The sequence below is a fragment of the Eurosta solidaginis genome, chromosome 4 (assembly GCF_040869045.1).
Source record: "Eurosta solidaginis isolate ZX-2024a chromosome 4, ASM4086904v1, whole genome shotgun sequence".
Lineage (NCBI taxonomy): Eukaryota > Metazoa > Arthropoda > Insecta > Diptera > Tephritidae > Eurosta > Eurosta solidaginis.
In genome coordinates this window covers 10868215-10891162 of record NC_090322.1, presented here as the reverse complement: position 1 = coordinate 10891162, position 22948 = coordinate 10868215, and the positions used below count along the sequence as shown (strand labels likewise).

The 22948-nt window shown below is 36.1% G+C and overlaps 2 protein-coding genes across 4 annotated transcripts in view; both read right to left on the bottom strand.

Moving 5' to 3' along the window:
- Rop (Syntaxin-binding protein Rop) overlaps positions 1-9907 on the bottom strand; it is a 45379-nt gene extending 35472 nt beyond the window's left edge. For 2 of the 3 annotated variants that reach the window (XR_010952233.1, XM_067780065.1), the window contains exons 1-4: positions 9687-9906; positions 3446-3625; positions 3230-3385; positions 3009-3118 (exon numbers count right to left, since the gene is read on the bottom strand). Coding sequence is in view for 2 of the 3 variants with exons in the window: in XM_067780065.1 (XP_067636166.1) it covers positions 3009-3118; positions 3230-3385; positions 3446-3625; positions 9687-9714 (474 nt within the window). In the remaining variant the exon portion in view is untranslated. Of the gene's footprint in view, positions 1-3008; positions 3119-3229; positions 3386-3445; positions 3626-9686 lie in introns of all 3 variants that reach the window. The other variant, XM_067780066.1, reaches the window with a different exon arrangement.
- Positions 9908-14572: 4665 nt separating this feature from the next.
- On the bottom strand, positions 14573-16063 carry Ass (argininosuccinate synthase). The gene is made up of 2 exons (XM_067778597.1): positions 15616-16063; positions 14573-15475 (listed from the first exon to the last, which is right to left on the bottom strand). The coding sequence occupies exons 1-2, from the start codon at positions 16027-16029 to the stop codon at positions 14645-14647; spliced, it is 1245 nt and encodes a 414-aa protein (XP_067634698.1). The 5' UTR covers positions 16030-16063; the 3' UTR covers positions 14573-14644.
- Between the last annotated feature and the right edge of the window lie 6885 nt (positions 16064-22948).

Below are 22948 nucleotides of genomic sequence, written 5' to 3'. Positions count from 1 at the left end.
TACATATGTCAACTAAGCGCATATGCTTCTCTACCAAAAAAATGCTTCGTTTTTGTTAAAAAATTTAATTTATTTTTATTTAACCATTTTTTTTTTTTTCTTACTAAAACAAAAATGCAATTCAAAGGGCATATTAACCGGGTTTCAAGCAGAAGTAAGCAGCAGCATGCCGCTACTAATTTTTGTTCTTACATACATACACACTATTTTGTTGCTATATAAATACATATAAACGAAAAATATTTCCAGATTTCAGAGTTAAAAAAATAGGAAATTTATTTTGAATTCATTTGGCCATAAAAAACAATTTCCTTATTTTCGCCAGTATTTAGTTATTTATTATTTATTGTACTATAAAAAAAATAAATAATTGGCGCGATTTACCTCCGTGTCGATTTAGGCCGTACTTCTCTTCCAATTTGAGTCGTGCTACTGTTTAACTTTTCTAAAATTGGTGGGACGGCATCTGCAGTTCAGATGCATTTTTAATTAAAATTTTTTCATTGCAGAAATACACTCGTGGTGTTTGCAAAACCACTTCCGAGAGCGATCTCGTTTAGAAACAATTTTTTGAAAATTTTTGATGTTGCTCTGCCCGGGATTTAAACCCAAGACCATCGGGGTGGTAGGTGGAGTGCACTACAACCACACCAGGACGGCCGCTTTTTATGTGTAATATGTATTATTTTATATTGCCGAGTTTGATTTATTGAAGGGTTTTTTAAAAAATGTGGACACTTGAGTTCAGAAAAAATTCTATATAACAGCGTTTTCTTTTCTGGCAAAAGTGTTACGCATTTTGTACGCTATGCAAATGTTGTAAATATAATTTGTTCTATTCTCAAAAACCCTTTACGGGGTATTTCGTGCTCGAAACGAAAAAGTGTTACACTTTTACCCTGCATAAAATGACGGTGTGGCAGTGTAACCCTGCTGATCGTGACAATTTCTTTTCGTAACTTCACAAATTTTTAGCTAAAGATTTTTTAATAATTATTATCTTTTCATGCACTATAAGTCGACACTTTATTAAGATTTCACGATTTATTTAGGCAACATTTTTTTTTAGAAAAGGAAACGCTATAAGTAAAAAACAACTTTTAGAAACCAAGTTCGCTGCTTAAGTCTTTTGTATTTAGACAATTTGGTTAAGGAACGTATGCACCTGTAGAACAGGTGGCGAAGAACAAAGCGTCGATAACTGCAACGAAACTCAATGCCTGGGGCAGCTTGAGCGCAGACCATACAGCCATAGCTTCATCAAATATTGCAGCCGCGACAATTTGTACATTGACAGCCAAGTAGCAATTAAGGCTATAATCTGTCAAAGCACAATATCTATCCCTGGATACGGGATATATGTATACGTAAATATTGAGTCCCTGGCGCAATATGCCAGGCCTGAGACAATCTAAGTTACTGTTAGGGGGTTACAACACAACTCGATATAGGACATTAAGAGGCCTCTCGAAAGATAACCTAAGGATCCTAATATCTATTCTTACAGGATACTGTAGACTGAACAGTCACATGCAAAAGCTGGGTATATCATCGAACAACACATGTCGGTTTTGTGATCGATCAGCGGAGATGGCGGACCATGTACTCCTGGAGTGTGACGCAATCTCAAGACGTAGGGCTAAGTTTATGGGCTCACCATGGCCAGATCATTCTCTTATCAAATCCCTCAAGCCAGGTGAACTGTTGGCTTGGATGAGGTGTTGTGGAGCAGCTGAGGGCACAATCGACCAATGGTCGCAGTGGGATCCTCAATTAATTATATATCTATCTATCTATGTCTAATGTTTGGTTTCACATAAAAGTTAACTTTGCCTTAGTTTATTATTTTATAAATAAATAAAAATAATTTGAATAAATTCTACTGAATAAATAGTTGCTAACGGTGTTTACTCTCGTCTTAACAAATTTTTATAAACAAAATTTATTAATTATATATTTTTAATATGGGAAATGATTTACAACAAAGTTCTCAACTTATTTTATAAAAAAATTCCATAGCTGTACAAATCAAAACTCAAGTGGAAGGAATAATACTTTAGCGTCATTCGCTTAAGGCCAAATTAATCTTCCTTAACCCTAACGCCATAGTAGTAACCATACCCATATCCATATGCATCTCCAATGTGATCGATTAATGGTGCCTTAACCTAAAAATCGTGAAAATTTCACAAAAATGAAGAAAACGCACAAAATTACAAACATATTCCGCAAAAAATAAGTCTCTTAGTCAAAACGTATCCAAAACAATAAATAAAATACACAAAAAGTTAATAAATTCACCAACTCAAATATTTTTAGGTTATGGATATGGCGAAAAACCAAAAACCAATTGGTTGGCTATGGTATGGTTATGGCGTTAGCGTTATGGTATGGCACCATTAATCGATTACATTGATTTCCATAAGGTAGCCCTTTACCCTTTTCAACGGTCAGAAATTGCTATAACTTTTAAGATTAAATGTAAATATATATATGAATGTAGGTATGAATACATATAAATATAAAGTAAAATGCAATAGCTTGAAACATTCTTGCAGATGACTCTTGATAGATTGAAGATTAAGTGACCACATGTAAAGCCTACCTAGCAAACTCTTAAATTCTTTTATATGTTATATACATAAATTTATAAAATGTTAAAAGTTCAATGGCAAACACCGTATGAGCGACGTAAGTGTTTACACAAGTTATTTAGTTATTGCAAGCCATGAGAACACAAAAAGGGTCATTGAATTACGTAGTTAAAGTGAATGTGTGACGTGTCACAAAGGATAAATTCTGTCAGTAATTAACAAATGTTGCAAAGAGATGACAATGGGTTGCCAGAACCCGAAATGTGAATTAGTATTAATTAACAGGTATGTTTTTGTAAGACAAGACAGGTTGTTGAGGCAGAACATCAGTTAGTATGATTTAGTAAGCAGCTTAAAATTCTGTTTATTTAATTTAACCTTCTCAAATTGGCTTTGTTTTTTTTTTTTGTGTACCTGTTCCTCATAGGCAATAAATGCAACATTGATTTCTTTACAAGTGCGTATATATTTGCGTGTAATATCACTGCGCAATTGCAGCATTTGGAATATATCTTCGGGTATGGCTGCAAGAATTTTAAGTTTTTATATACAAATTAAAAGTAAAAGTGAGTAAAATTAAAACAAAAAACCAAAAAATGATTTTAAAATGCCACAACTAATACTTGTCTACATACCCTCAGTGAAGAAAACGTGCGCATATCGATACATTGGTCTTGCTGGATTTTCAAAATCACGTATTAAACCACGCACAGATTCATCCGATGGCGTTATCAAGTAGATTGCATCCATTGTTGGTAGCGGTTCACGTTTCTTGTTGATGTCTTCCACCACTATAGAGAAATTTTGAATAGTTAGAAAAAATTGGAAAAAACTCAATGCATTTTACTTACATGTTATACCCTCAGCGCTAATTTCATGCATTTTGGTGCAAGCGGATACCATACGCATACCTAATTTATCAACGACTAACACCCGCCACTCCATGCCACCTGGTGCCTTGGGTGCAGCTACAATGCCACCAGCCTTTTTAGGTGGTGGAGGCTTATACTTCACCACCTCATTCATAATCTCTGACAGAAGAAAAGGATTGAAAAAAATTTAAGTAAAAAAAGTTGCCAGTGCAGTTTTTTTTAAAGAATCAAAACTGTCATATTTCTGTTACAGCTAACAGGGATAAACAAAAAACCCGAGTCGGTTCTAAGGAGCCCTTGATAGTAATATGCTTAATTGCATCAGTTCGGTTCCTGGGATCCAGACTAGAATAGATCCAGATAAAACAGATTGGTAACTAGCTCACCGACAACTTTTCGAAACAGTTCGTTTCCGAATCGTATGTAAAAGTTCAGTACATATTTGTTAGTAGGAGGGTAGCGCCGTGTGTAGAAGTCCACGAAAGTGGGGAAAGCTGCTGACCGCCATTCAACTGGGAATGGCCAAAGCGATTCTTTTGCATGCGGTTCAAGCAGCTCACTACTGCCGGTCGCTTGCGGCCAAGTATCCTCTGGGTAGCTAAGCGGATGTTTAGCGGTGAGCTAATGTGAGAAGGCGACAACCTGGCTAGGCCACTTTGACATAATCGGTTTAAGGACTGGCCGGGGGGAGATCTCATCGGCAGCGTCTGTACACCTCTAGGTGCGGCTGCAAGCGGGCGTCTGTATTGGAGCAAGCGGCTCGCTATATAAACGTGCAAGTAATATTTTCACCCCCGCTGAGCGGGTTGTGCGCTGGGCTTGGGACCCGCCACGTAAAACCATACTCCAATGAAATATAACAACAAGCCTCGGATAAATACACTCTCTATTGATGACGACCATGGCAAACGTTTGAAGGACAATGAATTGAGGGCATGCACCTGGAACGTCCGCTCCCTGAATGGGATTGGTGCAGATGCCCGGCTGGTTGATGTCCTCGTTAAAGCAAAATCTGACATCACCGACATCCAAGAAATGCGTTGGACGAAGCAAGGAAGAAAGAAGATCAAAAATTGTGACATCTATTGGAGTGGCCATATGAATAAGCGAAGTTTCGGCGTCGGATTCGTGGTGGGAGAGAGACTTTGTCGCCAAGTTCTGGGGTTCACACATGTGGACAAGCATCTCGCCGCTATCCGAATAAAAGCAAAATTTTTTAATATATCATTCATCTGCGCCCATGCGCCGACAGAGGAGAAAGACGATGATGTGAAAGACACTTTTTATGAACAATTAGAACGCACATACGAGCGCTGCCCCCGTCATGATATAAAAGTCGTGCTTGGCGACTTTAACGCCAGGGTGGGCAAAGAAGGTGTTTTTGGACCTTCAGTCGGAAAGTTCAGCCTACACAATGAAACTTCTTCTAACGGACTGAGGCTGATTGACTTTGCCGGTGCTCGAAACATGGTCATATCCAGTACGAGGTTCATGCATAAAAAGATACATCAAGCTACATGGCTCTCTCCTGATTGAAATACTCGCAATCAGATCGATCACGGTGTGATAGACGGACGGCATGCCTCCAGTGTTTTAGATGTGCGCACGATCCGAGGACCTAACATCTACTCTGACCATTATTTCGTTGAAGCCAAAATACGCACCCACCTCAGCGCGGCTAGAGCAAAGGAACAAAAAACACAAGGAAAGCTAGACGTCGAAAAGCTTCAATCACAGCAGACTGCAAATGATTTCGCAACTCGACTGTCACACCTGCTCTCTGAGAGCACAACTTACAGCCAACTATCGTGGAAACAGCCTTCTTAATATCGCATATAAGGTCATTTCAAGTGTATTGTGCGAAAGATTGAAGCCCACCGTTGTTGTTGTTGTTGTTGTAGCGATTAGTTACTCCCCGAAGGTTTTGGGGAGTGTTATCGATGTGATGGTCCTTTATCGGATACAGATCCGATACGATCCGGTAACACAGCACCATTAAGGTGCTGGCCCGACCATCTCGGGAACGATTTATATGGCCATATTAAACCTTCAGGCCATCCCTCCCTCCCCACCCCCAAGTTCCATGAGGAGCTTGGGGTCGCCAGAGCCTCGTCTGTTAGTGAAACGGGATTCGCCGCTCGAAGGTGAGGTTGACAATTGGGTTGGAGAAGCTATATATTGCGCTACACAACCCCTTGAATCCCTGAAGCCCACCGTGAACCGGCTGATTGGACCTTATCAGTGCGGCTTCAGACCTGGTAGATCTACCATCGACCAGATTTTCACATTGCACCAAATCTTGAAAAAAAAACCGTGGAAAGAGAATCGGCACACATCACCTCTTCGTCGACTTTAAAGCCGCCTTCGACAGCACGAAAAGGAGCTGCCTATATGCCGCTATGTCTGAATTTGGTTTCCCCGCAAAACTTATACGGCTGTGCAAAATGACGTTGAGCAACACCATCAGCTCAGTCAGAATTGGGAAAGACCTCTCCGAGCCTTTCGAAACTAAACGAGGTTTCAGACAGGGTGACCCCCTATCGTGTGATTTCTTTAATTTGATGCTGGAGAAAATTATACCAGCTGCAGAACTTAACCGCACTGGAACAATATTCTATAAAAGCGTGCAATTACTGGCATATGCTGATGACATTGATATCATCGGCTTAAACACCCGCGCTGTTAGTTCTGCTTACTCCAAACTGAAAAAGAAGCGGTAAAGATGGGTTTGATGGTGAATGAGGACAAAACGAAGTACCTGCTGTCATCGAGCAAAGAGTCAGCGCATACGCGCTTTGGCAACCACGCTACTGTTGGCAGCCATAAGTTCGAAATAGTAAAAGACTTCGTTTATTTGGGAACTAGCATCAACACTAGCAACAACATCAGCACTGAAATCCAGCGAAGAATCAATCTTGCCAATAAATGCTACTTTGGACTAGGTAGGCAATTGAAAAGTAAAGTCCTCTCTCGGCGAACGAAAATCATACTCTACAAGTCACTTATCGTACCCGTCCTGCTATATGGGGCAGAAGCATGGACCATGACAACAGCAGATGAAGCGGCTTTGGGAGTGTTCGAGAGAAAAGTTCTTCGGAAGATTTATGGACCTCTACGCGTTGGCGATGGCGAGTACCGAAGAAGATTTAATGATGAGCTGTACGAGCTATACGCAGTCCAGCGAATTAAAACGCAGCGGCTGCGCTGGCTAGGCCATGTTATGCGAATGAAAGATGATGCTCCGGCCAAGAAAGTGTTCCTATCGGAACCCGCCTATGGAAGCAGAGGTAGAGGGCGGCCCCCGCTCCGTTGGAAGGACCAGGTGGAAAACGATTTAAACTCCCTTGGTGTGACCAGTTGGCGCCGGTTGGCGGAGCGAAGGAGCGACTGGCGCGCCTTGTTGGACGGTCATAACCGTTTAGACGGTTAAGCGCCAATTAAGTAAGTACATACATATGTGTTAGCGTTGCAGGGTTGATGCAGAACTTAAGCAGTCAAACAATTAGCTTAATTGTGGCGAATTTTCGATCAACCGCCAAAGTCGGGTTACGATAGGTACAGCTTCTGGATAAGTATGTGTCTTCGGTATAAAAATTTTTCTGGGCTACATTTACGTGAACTAGCCGATATCTTCTTCCATTGGTTTGGGCTGTCTTGTTGTATTTTCACAACTTTCCGAATGATTAATAAAAACAAGCGCCCGCCTTTGGCCTATATCAATAGCTAGACATATATATGCCACTTTAAGTCACACTTTTGTTATTGCTTCTTCAATAACAAAAGTAATGACTCATTTTAAACTGGTTTTAAATAAAAATAATTAAGTGAAAATATCTCATTTCAGACATATTATAAATATTAATGACTTTAATAACTAATTTTTGCGTAATCATGACAACATCTGGTACGATGTTATATTGTTCCCCCCAGCGGGTTATGGGGTCAGAATATACCTGCGGTAGGTATACCTGTCGTAGAGGCGACTAAAATACCAGATTCAAGGGGCTGTGTAGCGCAACCCTTCCAGGTTGCCAACGCAATATATAGCTTCTCCAAAACCAATTGTCAACCTCACATATCCACGGCGAATCCTGTTTCACTAACAGACGAAGCTCTGGCGACCCTAAACTCCTCAGGGAACTTGGGGGTGGAGAGGGAGGGATGGCCTGTAGGTTTAATGTGGCCATGTAAATCGTTCCCGAGATGGTCGGGCTAGCACCTTGATGGTGCTGTGTTACCGGAGCGTACCGGATCTGTATCCGGCAAAGGACCATCACATCGATAACACTCCCCAAAGCCTTCGGGGAGAAACCTTATCGCTACAACAACAACATGTTATAATGTTGCAGGGAACAAATTTATTTCAAATCTTAAGAAATGAACACAACTTAATATAAGCGCTTATATAATGTATCTATTGCAGACACATGCAAATTGTGTCATATGCATTCGCTTGGCCATGAGCCAGACATTGATTTTCAATTATTTTTTTGTAGGCTTGGTGATGGTATTAAGATATGCAATTATTACGCAGATATTATCGGCGGTTGATTTTTGCTTTTTTTAACTCTCTACAAGCAAGACCATTATTTACTATAGGGTTTACAATAAGCAAGACACTGTCTGTTTGTGTTGTATCGTATAACCTCAGCGGGCTAGCCAGATTCAAGGGGCTGTGTAGCGCTACCCTTTCAGGTTGTCAGCACAATATACAGCTTCTCCAAAGCGAATTGTCAACCTCACCTATCCGTGGCGATTCCTGTTTCACTAACAGACGAAGCTCTGACGACCGGAGCCTACCGGATCTGTATCCGGCAAAGGACCATTACATCGATAACACTCCCCAAAGCCTTCGGGGAGCAACCTTTCGCTACAACAACAACAACCACCCCAAGCTCCTCATGGAACTTGGAGGCGGGGAGGGAGGGATGGCCTAGAGATATAATGTGGCTATATAAATCGTTCCCGAGATAGTCGGGCTAGCACTTTAATGGTGCTGTTACCGGAGCGTACCGGATCTGTATCCGGAAAACGACCATCACATCGATAACACTCCCCAAAGCCTTCGGGGAGTAACCTTATCGCTACAACAACAATACGTATTTTTGTTTGTTTTAAGCGATTGTATTAATTAAACAATTCATCCTCTTTCCAATAATCACAATGTTTATTAATATGAACTTCTTAAAAATGTGTAGAAGGTAATTTTCTAATACCCGCCAGTCAGGTACATTAAAATAAATATCGAACTGATGCCTCTTATTATTTCTATTCTCTTTGGTATAACTTGATGGCGGTATTTATTAACCAGAAAAATGTACATATGTATGAAAGCAGGTTTGTTGTGAAAGGTAAGCTATGTATAAAACCTAACCGCATATAATCAGTTGATAAATATGTATGAATGCAAGTATGTCAGTGGCAAATGAATCATTTTGCAAACCTTTGAATAATAAAAAAGAAACAAAAATAAATTAATTCTGAAAACAATTAACACCAACATACCTTTGTTCGAGCTAAAATAGAAATGCAAAATGTCGCTTTTCGTAATGACGTCACTACGAACAAACAAATGCAAGTTAATTATTGAATACATATGTATGTATGTACAAAACCCATAGAAAGATGAAAAATTCCTTTAAATAATAACGTATTCAAGCCAAAAATAGAATTTCCAAATTAAATTTGTACATGAACGTAGGAGTTGGTGGTGTGATTAGTAGGCTTATTCAGAGCCAGTGTTAAGACCAACAACAACAGTCTATCCACCTCCACAACAAACTCATCAACAACAATAAAACAACAACTTTCATGCCGATGCAATTTACAATTGTATAAGAATGAGCTACAAAAACACAGAGTTGGCGTAGATACGAAAATGTGTGTATGAATGCACAACAAATTTAAAGGCGACTCCAGCTGTGTGGGCTGCGCATGAAATGCTGAAAAGGTCATACGGGGATATACGAAACGGGGTAAAATCAATAATTGCTTAACACTGGGCGGTAGTGTAATACTTTTGGTAATGCAATTTTCGAAAGGAAAAATCGAGTTGTGTGAAAATGTATGCATGAAATTCCAATATACACATAATTTCCTTAAATTTGTATATATAAATGAATGCTAATCATCACCCTTTTTATAGTTTTTTCTTCTCTACTCATAGGCGTATACGTATTTTCACTGTCCAGTTGGACTTCGTATTTTCCAGCCAACTTACTTTGCCCAACCAACACCTTCAACGCCATTTTTTACTGATTTTTTTCTTTTTCGCGTTATCGTTCCCGCTGCTTAAACCCGCACAAAACTTGCTAAATTTATTTAAAAGCGTTTGTCTTATTAATTTTAGTTTTCTACTTCACTATAGCAAATGCACAGAAAAATTCACAAATTTTATCTGAGATATGTATTTGTAGCGATGAGTAATGCCTTCGATAGCTCGAAATCGTAATCTTATAACAAAGAATTCATTGCAAACGTGAGGAACAGGGTGACACAGAGTGGTTAAAACTGATTAGAGCGTGGCGGTTTTAATGTGTGCTTGAACAAAGAGGATAGATATATCTATCCTCTTTGGTTTCGCTAACTGTACTAAAAATATTTAAAACCGCATCAAGTGCGCAGGAAAGTAAAGACTATTTGGGTGAAAATCAGTTTTGATACAATTTGCTATTCTGTGAGCTGTCTCGCGTCACCAGTCTTACAAAAGCGGTCACTAATTTGTGAGCTGGGACGGGGCAGATTACAATTTAAATTTCAGCAAAGTATGAAAATTATTTGCCAAAAACGCTTTTGTAAGATGTGTAAACTGTCTCAAGTCACAAAAATTGTTTCTAATTAAAAAACCTCAAACTAAGATACTTGAGATCATATATGTAATACTCCTATATTGCTACAAAAGGCTAAGTACATTCCCAAACATCAGAGCGCCGATATATTTCTTTTCAAACGTTTTTGTTTTTGTATTCAATAACCGAATGTACCTAAGTTTAAATTTTTTCTTGTCACACTTATGCTGTTACAATCCCAAAAATTTTATAGGCTGTCTTGTTTTGATTTCGAATTCAAAACACATTGCGAGCATTTTCTATTAGAAATATGGGAGTATTACATATACATATGCTTGAGATCAAGCAGAATTTCAGAATTCAGCCGTCAGTGATGCATGCTTTCTGCGCACTTGATACCATGGTAAAAACATCTACAACGTATAACCGTTTCTGACATTATTCACGTTTTTCCGCAATTAAAAAAATTTGAACTGAGGCATACATTCATATATATTTTCTCTCAAACAAAAACAAATTTAAAGATTTTACTTTGTTATACTCAGTTGAGCAGAGCTCACAGAGTATATTAACTTTGATTGGATAACGGTTGGTTGTACAGGTATAAAGGAATCGAGATAGATATAGACTTCCATATATCAAAATCATCAGGATCGAAAAAAATTTGATTGAGCCATGTCCGTCCGTCCGTCCGTTAACACGATAACTTGAGTAAATTATGAGGTATCTTGATGAAATTTGGTATGTAGGTTCCTGATCACTCATCTCAGATCGCTATTTAAAATGAACAATATCGGACTATAACCACGCCCACTTTTTCGATATCGAAAATTTCGAAAAACCGAAAAAGTGCGATAAATCATTACCAAAGATGGAGCTTGGTAGGTGAGTTGAACTTATGACGCAGAATAGAAAATCAGTAAAATTTTGGACAATGGGTGTGGCACCGCCCACTTTTAAAAGAAGGTAATTTAAAACTTTTGCAAGCTGTAATTTGGCAGTCGTTCAAGATATCATTATGAAATTTGGCAGGAACGTTACTCCTATTACTATATGCATGCTTAATAAAAATTATCAAAATCGGAGCACGACCACGCCCACATTAAAAAAAAAATTTTTTTTGAGTCAAATTTTAACAAAAAATTTAATATCTTTACAGTATATAAGTAAATTATGTCAAAATTCAACTCCAGTAATGATATGGTGCAACAAAATGCAAAAATAAAAGAAAATTTCAAAATAGGCGTGGCTCCGTCCTTTTTCATTTAATTTGTTTAGAATACTTTTAATGCCATAAGTCGAACAAAAATTTACCAATCCTTGTGAAATTTGTAGGGGCTTAGATTCTGGGACGATAACTTATTTCTGTGAAAAAGGGCGAAATCGGTTGAAGCCACGCCCAGTTTTTATACACAGTCGGCCGTCTGTCTTTCCGCTCGGCCGGTAATACGATAACTTGAGCAAAAATCGATATATCTTTACTAACCTCAGTTCACGTACTTATCTGAACTCACTTTATATTGGTATAAAAAATGGTCGAAATGCGACTATGACCACGCCCACTTTTTCGATATCGAAAATTACCAAAAACGAAAAAAATGCCATAATGCCATACCAAATACGAAAAAAGGGATGAAACATGGTATTTGGATTGGTTTATTGACGCAAATTATAACTTTAGAAAAAAACTTTGTAAAATGGGTGTGACACCTACCATATTAAGTAAAATGAAATGAAAAAGTTCTGCAGGGCGAAATAAAAAACCCTTGAAATCTTGGCAGGAATACTGTTCGTGGTATTATATATATAAAAAAATTAGCGGTATCCACCAGATAATGTTCTGGGTCACCCTGGTCCGCATTTTGGTCAATATCTGTAAAACGCCTTCACATATACAACTACCACCACTCCCTTTTAAAAGCCTCATTAATACCTTTAATTTGATACCCATATCGTACAAACACATTCTAGAGTCACCCCTGGTCCACCTTTATGGCGATATCTCGAAAAGGCGACCACCTATGGAACTAAGGATCACTCCCTTTTAAAATACTCATTAACACCTTTCATTTGATACCCATATCGTACAAACAAAGTCTAGAGTCACCCCTGGTCCACCTTTATGGCGATATCAAGAAAAGGCGTCCACCTATAGAACTAAGGCCCACTCCCTTTTAAAATGCTCATTACTGCTTTCATTTGGTACCCATATCGTACAACCAAATTCTAGAGTCACCCCTGGTCCATCTTTATGGCGATATCTCGAAACGGCGTCCACCTATGGAACTAAGGATCACCCCCTTTTAAAATACTCATTAACACCTTTCATTTGATACCCATATCGTACAGACAAATTCTAGAGTTACCCCTGGTCCACCTTTATGCCGATATCTCGAAAAGGCGACCACCTATACAACTACCACCACTCCCTTTTAAAACCCTCATTAATACCTTTAATTTGATACCCATATCGTACAAACACATTCTAGAGTCACCCCTGGTCCACCTTTATGGCGATATCTCGAAACGGCGTCCACCTATGGAACTAAGGATCACTCCCTTTTAAATACTCATTAACACCTTTTATTTGATACCCATTTCGTACAAACAAATTCTAAAGTCAACCCTGATCCACCTTTATGGCGATATCCCTAAATGGCGTCCACCTATAGAACTATGGCCCACTCCCTCCTTAAATTCTCTTTTTAATTCATTTGATACACATGTCATACAAACACATTCCAGGGTTACCCTCGGTTCATTTTCCTACATGGTTATTTTCCCTTATGTTGTCATCATAGCTCTCAACTGAGTATGTAATGTTCGGTTACACCGAACTTAGCCTTTCTTACTTGTTTATATTTTGATTTTGGTTTCTTCTGTGATTGATTTTTAAATATTATATTGCGCAAAGCCTTAGAAAAAAATGAGGAACGACCAGAAGAGAGAACGGTTAGAACTATTTAATATGCTATTGAACTGTCTAGGCCATAAGCCTCCTTCCTTCTTGCATGACGAGCACACAACCGAAAGCCTTCTGCTGGCGTTACTCATATAACAATTCCCTAAAGACCCTTGTGTATCACTTTTTAAATCTCTACACAAAATAAAAACGGTAAAGGTCTAGTTGAGGGGTCGACTGCTAACACGCTACCAAAAATATCGAGAGAGGTGTCAAAAGACGCGTATTATACTCGACAACAATAATCCGAAGGCGGAAAATAAAAATTGTATCTACATCCGGAGATATTTGCAGTTGAATTTGGCGATTTTCATGTGGTTGTTGTAATGTCGTACCCACAAAAAAAAATTGTGAACATAAGTGCTTTGCGCGGATAGTTTTGTTCTCCAACCGGTGTTGGACCCACCCAGGGTAATTTTCTATAAGCGCGGCCGAAGGCCGCCAACGCAGAAAGGTGTTCTGCGCAAAAATACTATGGATACCACCCCCGGTTTCGGAGGGTATTTTTGGGCTTTTCGTTAATATCTTTTGAACGAGTTAAAATTTTTCTTTTCCGCCTTCGGATTATTGTTGTCAAGTTCAAGACGCGTCGTTTGACATCTCTCTCGATATTTTTGGTAGCGTATTAGCAGTCGACACCTCAACTAGACGTTTACCATAAAAACAAATCTTTGATTTCATGTACTTCTATATTCTACTTTGCTCTGAGCTTTACTTTAGTACTTATCTTATTATCTGTCTTACATAGTGCGCTCTTATCAATAAAATGATGTCTGAAGCTTTCAAATATTTTTTTTTGCATGTGCGTCTTATCAGTAATATGATGTATCTTTGGTTGCAGATTCTAAACGTTAATTCTATACTAAACGAAAGAAAACAATGGAAAAATTGTGTTCACAAAACATATCCCTTTATAATTTTTATTATTAGGCTTTAATGGACTACGATCTTTATTAAGATCTTTTCGTGGTTGACTTTTCAGCTTATAACTGTATGTGGAGGCTTAGAGGGGATTAGAAGTCACACCAAGAAGAGTGTATGTCTAGCCATAGCAACGCTTTTGCAAAGAGTGTGAACTGGCCAGCTCACAAAATCGACAGATTTCTGTATCGGATAGATTTAACTCACTTACGTGGTATCGTCGAATACAGTGTCCGTATACAATCCAGTGAGAGTTAGTAGCTTCTTCTCTTTACATAAATTAATAGGTTTGACTGATACTCTTGTTACTGGGAGTATAGACAGTTTGGATTGTTTTTGCCGATATTTAATCCACATCCTCATAGATCAAAATTAACTTCTCTCTAGAATGAAACCCCACCGCTGGATCTCGCAAAGCTCATAATAAAAACCGTCTTAAAGTTAATTCCCAAAGGTATTTTTATTGCAAAAATAACTTTAAAAAGAAACACGATCCAAACATAGCATTCAGTGCATTTCATAATCACCAAAAGCGCGCACATGCTCCCTAATACGCACCGAATTGATCGCAATGAAACCACTCGCATCGCTTGCCACATATCCACCATGTACATCCATAGAGACTAGCTCTTCGTTGTATAAGCCGCTCGACTCCTTCGTCGGCTTGCGTGCAACAGCGCGCGCATAACCCGGTACTAACTCAACCACAACTTCACCGCTGACATGTTCTTGGGAGATCTCTATACAACGACGTGCATATTGCGCCTCTGGACTAAACCAGAAACCATTATATACGTAGTCTGCCATACGATTACGCAAAATTTGTTTGGTACGCAATACTTCACGATCCAAACAGAATACTTCCAAGTCCTGATGTGCTGTGAAGAGTATATTACCGCCAGGTGTTTCGTAAACGCCACGCGATTTGAGGCCAACAAAGCGATTCTCTACAATATCAATGCGTCCTATACCATATGCACCGCCCAACTCATTTAGGAATTGCAGTATGTCGAGGGGTTTTGTGTATTTTTTGCTTGTGGATTGGTCAATCACAGTGGTGGGTAGTCCGTTGGAGAAGTGCACCGATACACGTGTGGTTGTTTTCGGTGCTTTGGTGAGTGGATCCACTGTCATTTCGTATAGTGATTCTGGAGCAACATGGTAGGGATCTTCTAGAACACCTGACTCGTAGCTAATGTGTAATATGTTCGCATCTGTGCTCCAAGGTGCAGTTGGTTTCGCACTGACTGGGATATCATGTTTTTTGGCATATTCTATGAGATCCAAACGGCCTTGGAATTGTTTGCAAAATTCATCATCTCGCCATGGTGCAATAATCTGCGGGAGATAGATGGAAGGAAATCTTGCTTAATATAATATAAATCTATAACAAAACATATGGATAGCACTGGCCTGGGCATCGGCATTTTTTGACCTACCGTCGAAAAACTGCACAACGCGACTTCCCTAAAACTTACCTTAATCTGCGGCAACAGCGCGTATGCATTCAATTCAAACCGCACTTGATCGTTACCTTTGCCAGTGGCGCCATGTGCTATATACTTGGCCTTCTGCTTTTTGGCTGCTTCGACGAGTGCGACAGATATGCAGGGACGCGCTAGAGACGTACCTAACAGATAACGCTCCTCATAGATCAAACCCATTTGTATTGCTGGCCAAATATAATGTTCTACGAATTTCTCCTTCACGTCCTTGACTATAACCTCGGAAGCACCAATCTTCAATGCCTTTTTACACGCTGCCTCAAAATCTTCCTTTTGTCCTACATCAGCCATCAGGCAGATTACTTCATAACCTTTGTCCAAAAGCCATTTCAGTATGCAGCTGGTATCTAGGCCACCAGAATAAGCTAAAATCACTTTCTCAACCATCGCGCTCAGAATTTAGTGTAGAACTGAAAATAATTGGTAGATACGTGAGCGTTTTTGGGCCTATCTGTTGATCTCAGGTTATTAGCGTTATCTGTTTTGGAAGTATGGACTGACCACCCTATTGATAAGAAGAGTACAAGTTATTAGCCTCAAGCAAGCGAAACATTTTTGTGATAAGGCTGATAAGCCCATTTTAATAAACTCTATGAATTTCGCAAGATGATTTCAACTAAGTAATAATAATGATTTATTTGTCATAAGAGCTAGACAACCTATCTGAAACATGGCCAAGGGTATGTTGCCCAGTATATACTCCCTTCCACCGATACTCTAAGCGATCACATTCGAAGGTATGGCCTTCATGCTCTAGGTGTCATTATAAGATACAATACGGTAAAAAAATTGATAGACCAGAACGCAAAATGGCATTAAACTGTTCAGTGCGGCAGCCAAGATTGTCTGGCAGAAACTGACTCTTCATATTGCATCATGGAATATATACATTTTTGACTTAACCTTGGCTACATGCAGTCGGGCTTACGATACCTAAACGAATTCACTAACATATAGCCTAGGACTTTAAGAAGGCTTGAACTCAATTGCAGGACGCTCGAGGGTAGTTAGGAAATGCCTAAGCTCCCTCGACCCATTTATTTAAAATAATGTTTTTTTGAGAATCAACGACATCGCTTCTGAAGTAGCTGTATAGAAAATGAAGCTCTCTGGTAAATAAAATAAATATAATGCGCAATAGCCTTTGAAGAGATTTTAGGCCAAGCTTCTCTACCAATTTTCGTTGTGCTCCTTTTAATTTTTCCTACAAATTGTCGAGACGGGACCTACGTGTTTTATGCCGACTCCGACCGGCATCTGCAAGGCAGATAAGTGTTCACTGAGAGCTTGTCATGGGGATAATACACTCGGATTGCTTGCCAAACCCTGTCTAATTTCGCAGCAACGGATAGTACAAATGTTTGTCGACACCTTCCCGAAAAACTTATCCAAACTTATCGAAGTTATTTACACCGGAACTCGATCATTGATACACACACATTGACTAACTAACCTGGTACCTGTGTTCAAGTGAGCTCTCCCATATTTGAGGCCCAGTACCTATCATATGTGAGTCCCTCTACTTATGACCTATTTAAATATTCATCGCAATGCTTGACATCGCACGCTGTGTGCTATAAACAATTGCAAGTGAAGCTGTGGTGTTAAAATTAATGCAATATTTATAAAGCTACGTTCGCATAGCACGATTTATGCGCTTTTAGTAACGAACGTTCGCAGTGGTTTTAAACTTTGTTATTTCTGCGCTGTAGAAAATAATATAAAAAAATTTACCCACCATATTTTGTGCGTTTTTCAAATATTTTTTATTTAAGCATTTTTAAATGTTTGTATATAGAGAATCGCATTACATTTATTATAGTAATAATTTTACGCTTTAATAATAAGTTATTATTATTAATATCGTTTTCATCACTGATTTTTTTTTTTTAATTTCATATTATCCATTTATAAATTTTTTCGCGTTTTCTTTCATATTCGTAAATATTGAAATTTATGTTTCTCATCTTAATTTGTTAAATTTTTATTATAGATTTTTTATATCTAATAAACATGGACAGTTTTAAATCTTTTTTGCTTGATAGGCAAATGTTTCATCAATACATACATATGTATATAATAATTCTTATGTATTTATTCATGTTTTTGGTATATTTGATCATATATTCGGGTTTAAAAAAATTTTAAATATGTAAATTTCAGATAGATGTCATTTAATGAAAGCAACATTTTCTGCCTTTTTTATAAAATTTCAAACTTTAATTTCAAAATAAAAAAAATTGAATTGTAATACAAGTTTTCTTTAGATTTTTTAAAGGTCATGTAAAGGAAATAATTTGAAAATGTAGGTATATAAAAACATAATTTGGTTTATATCATGATACAAAAAATGGAGGTAGTTCCATTTAGTGTGACGTTAGCCACTTGACTTTTGCGGGGGCAATGAAAATTTCACCAAAAACAAGCTACCAGATTGAAAAATTTATCTAATTTTGATGGATTTCATATTAACGAATACGACTAAATTACTTTCATAGTTATTTTAAACAAAAAAGAAAAAAATGAGCCCCATGCCTTCGAAATATTTCAATACGAAATATCAGCCTAGAAAAGAAGGGTTTTAATAGGTTTTTCCAGCTCCCGAAAATTGTTTTGGTGGAAGAAACATGGATCGGAGTATGCAAAGCAAGGTCATATAGCCTTCTTAAGTGTCCGTACGTTTGCTTAGAACATTTTGACAAAACATACACGTTTGTCAATTGCTTGCTCAAAGGTCTTTATAAACCGACACCACAATTTCTTCATAAATTGGCTACAAGTCCACATTTTTCATTTTTTTTTTATTTATTGTTGCGCTTTAGGAGGGAATTGTTAAACCATTTTTAGGGAGAACATTACCCTGTAGTTCTGCAGGTTAGCCACTAGTTATGAGAGTGTTTTGCCCGTTGTACCAGGGGTCACCTTGGTACAGCCCCGCCTATACACATTCTGTGCCCTTTTAGCCTTGACATAGATGTGCAGACTTTGGAGGTACACTTTTTCACAACATGCCTTGAGAAATATCCACTGTAGGGGCATGATAATAGAGCCATGCTAGAACAACAGATTTTTTCGTTTTTGTTTTTTGTCTAGAGGTCAAGCTGCCATAAAGATATGAGTCATTATCCACTATTTTTCAATAAAATTGCAAGTTTTACTGTATTTTCAATCGATATGTATGCACATAAATCGTGCTAAAGCATATTATTATTGTCTCAGATGACGATTGCGTTTTCGTCCTAAAGGAAATTTCCATCCCGAAAAACCACAATTTCGCCTTGAACAGTAACGGTATGGCAACGCTTCTGGCAAAACATCAAACATTATGAAACTTCAAAAATTCCCAAATACATCAAAAAATTTTGAGTGGAACTACCTTCTTTTTTGTATCATGGCTTATATTAGAAACATTTTTTTTTTAAATATATATGTATGTGTTTCATGATTCGTTTTATATATAAGGTACCTAGGGTGCTCGTTTTTTGTTCGTGTGTTTTGCATAAAAATTTATTATTTCAAACATTTTTTGAAACATTTGTTATTTCATTAAGCTGTCCACTGTAACGCATGAAAATTGTTATTGAATTTTAATATTTTGTTTTAACTTAAACTATATTCTGTTTTTAGCTTATTAATTTTATTCTTCGTGAAGCAATATATTTTTAGTTTTTTTTTTCAATGCCATAGTATTTGTTTTTTTTCGGAGACTTGAAGCTGATAGTACCTTTATGGTTTTTATTATTATTATTTTTTTTTTTGTGAATATTGCATAGACAATAAGACTTTAGGTGCATTTGAGATACTTTTTAAAATATTTTATTTAACAGTTTTTATCATAAAATTGTATGTTGATCTGTAAAAAAAAATTAAGGCAAGCTTTGATAGTAGAGACAGAGAGAGTAAGAGTAACGGTGAAGGTTTTGGATTTAAAGTAGATTTTTTATGCGACGTAACTTTTAAATTGAACAATGGGAACCGACTGTAATGCTGTATGAGAAAAGGTTTTCCCGTGTCTCATCGGCCAAAAGTACTTTTTAAAATCTGAAATGTTTTGTTAAGGGACTCGATAGGACCATTAAAACGTTTGAATTAAAATGAGAATATACATAAGCAGATGACGATTTAGAAAGAAGTTTAAGTAACATTATAAAAGTTAATGTTTAAATAAAAAAATAAATAAATAAAATTAAAAAAAAAAAATAGAAAACAATAAGAAGAAACTCGTTTTTTAAATATAAAATGAATCAAGCTTAGAACTAAATAATTTAGTACAAACAAATTTTAATAAACTTTAAAATATTGTTAACGAAAAGCTAAAAAAAATTTTACCAAAGCGAAAATTGAGAGAGAAAAATTGAATGAAAATTAGTTCATAATGAGTTTAAAAATATATAAATGCCATGGATACACAAATATAAAAAGGAAATCTAAAAAAATTGGTGGCTATCTTTCCAAAAATCTTATTTCAATTGTAGAATTTTGTGTACCAACCAAAAATCACTATAAATTTTCTTATGCTATGTTCAAACAGAAAAATAAATTGAGGCAATATCAATTCAAATTGAGTGGTGTTCATACAACTCAATTTAGCTTACACAATAGTAATTTGATGGCCAGTTGGCTCATCTCTACAGCAACAACATACCTGTGTTCAGAATGTCAAAATGTGCGTGTTGGAATTAGGTGAATGGAATGGAATGAAAACATAAAACTTTAAAATTTTTGTGTGTTATAAGATAATGTGTTCAATTTTTTGGTTTCATTTTGAGTTTGCCATCCTCTTTTGACAATTCCTACTCCAGTGAAATGAAAAAAATAATATCAGCTGATGAGATGAGCCAACCATATAGTTGAGCCATGCGCAGCTGACGTTTAAATCTACTCAATAAACACACTTTACAAGGTTGTATTTACAGTTTGAAACAATTTATTACGCAATTTTTTTTTAAATTGGCAATTTGTTATTACAATTTATTATATGATAAATTGCGTAATAAATTGCCCAAATGGTATAAATTGCCAATATGGCGTGTGTTTGTACCTAGTATTACGCCATTCCTAATGAAAACTGAAATTAAAGAATTAAGAAAAAACTTAAAAAATGTGTTTAAAAAAATGTGGTATATAAACATCTTTACTCGTGGTATGGGTAAGCGAAAGGTAAGTGTAAAAAACGAAACGTAACGAAATGAATTGAAACGAAACGCTATCGATAGCAAATGTTATCACTGAATAATCGTGTTTTTATAAAAGAGTAATGTTATCGAAAGTGTATCGTTTTATAATCGAAAAGTTATATTTATCCAAAAATTATCGATTTGTTATCAAAATAGGTTTAGATTTGTTATCGAAAAGTTATCAGCTCATTATCGATAGTTGAACGAAATTGTTTCGATTTTTTATCCGCGTGTAATCGGGTTTTTATTGAGAAATGTTCGATTTGCTATCGAAAAGTTATCGAATTGGTATCAAAACTTGTACATTTTTTATCGAATTGTTATCGGCGTGTAACAAATGTTTTATCAGCGTGTAATCGGTTTGTTATCAACGATTCATCGGTTTACTATACAACAGATAGCGAAAAAAATTCAATATAAAGTCGATAATACATCTTTAACCCGTCGATAACAAGCCGACAAGAAATTAATAGGAATCCGATGACTTGGCTATTGGCTTGGCCGACGAAGCTGTTCTCATATAGTCCAAAATTATTTCTTTTTTAAAAATATTTAAAAATAGACGTAAACCTGTATGTTTACATATCGAACTTCCAGAGTACTCACGTCTTATTAGAAGATAAGAAAAGCTAAAAAATGCATATAAAACCGTTCATAAAAGTAATTCATAATTCGTAAAGCTATAAGTATGCACATTGAAAAAACAAATGTATATGTTAATAAAGCAAAATGCTGTTTGTGTATATACAAAAAAACGTTTATTGAAAAATATATTTCACAATAGTTTAAAAAAAGGCAAAACCATTAAAATAAGAACTAAAAAAACTAGAAATATAGATCTAATCAAATAATAAAATCTGTTAAGTTTAAGCGAAAAAAATTTTAACGTAGGGCGTAAATAATAATTTCAGTTAAACTTTACAGTGATTTATGTTTATATTTTCATTAAAAATTCAAAATATTGCAATAACTTAAAAAATTGAAGGATATTATAAATTTTATAGGTATAAACTAAAATTATTTTAAGAAAAGAAAAATAACACAGTTTTTGGGAAGAAGAGGTTGTATATATTGCATTATTTAATACAGAGTTAAAACAATATAATATCCTAGACAGATTTATTTTTATTATAGAAAAAAAAACTATAAACAATGCTTAACGTTTAAGTTTTCTGCTACCAATTCAGTAACAATAAAAGAAAATTTTTTTTTTATATGTTTTTTAACTTAAAATTTAAAAAAAATACATTTAAAACCAGCTTGACAGTTTTCTTAATAACAAATATTGAAAACACTAATATGGCCACTGTTTAAATATTATAAGTATTCGTATTTTTTTGTTTTAAACAAAATTATAACTAAGAAAACTTAGCATAAAATAAAAAAACGCGAAAATTTATTAAATAAAATATTTGTATGTAAAATGTGGCGAAAAGTAAGGCGGAAAAATTCAGTAAATAAATTTCCGATTTTTTTTTGTTTTTTATTTTATTTTTTGCTGTTATTTCATTATGGACAGTTAAAAAAAGTGTTTACCAGACAGAACATTCTAAAAAAAATTATTAAAACATTTATGAATTTAAACAAAAAAACTTTGGATATCAAATCAAGTTAAAAAAAGATTATATGTATTCTGTGAAAAATGAAATAAATTTTTCTATTTATAAAATATTTGATTAAAAAAATTTAAATACAACTTTTAACTTTCAAGAGTTCAAAAATTTAAAACAAAGAAGAATTGAAAGATATTTTTTGAATAACTATCCAAAATGATTTAACAATATAAAAAATACGTACAGCATTAATTTCAAAAATTGTGAAGTCAAAAACATTAAAAGTGTAAAAAAGTTAAAAATTTCGAGAAATTTAAAATCAAACAAAAAGACAACAGCGAAAAGATATTTACGAACAACAAGCTTATTGCTAAACATAAAGAAATGCATTTCAGAGTTTACAAAAAAAAAGTATGTGGAATCAAACTTCGAAAGTTTTCGAAATTTATTTTCAATGCTTAACACAGGCTTTTTGTTAACATTTAAAAGAAGGCAGTAAGTATTCGAATAAAAAAGTGCGATAACAATAGGCAATGATGGAAATATTTGTGTTTATTAAAATGTATATTAAAAAAG

Coding starts and splice junctions, on each gene's coding strand:
- Ass (XM_067778597.1), bottom strand. CDS start 16,029: ATGGTTGAGAAAGTGATTTTAGCTTATTCTGGTGGCCTAGATACCAGC. Junction 15,476..15,615: donor CGCTGTTGCCGCAGATTAAG/GTAAGTTTTAGG, acceptor TATCTCCCGCAG/ATTATTGCACCATGGCGAGA.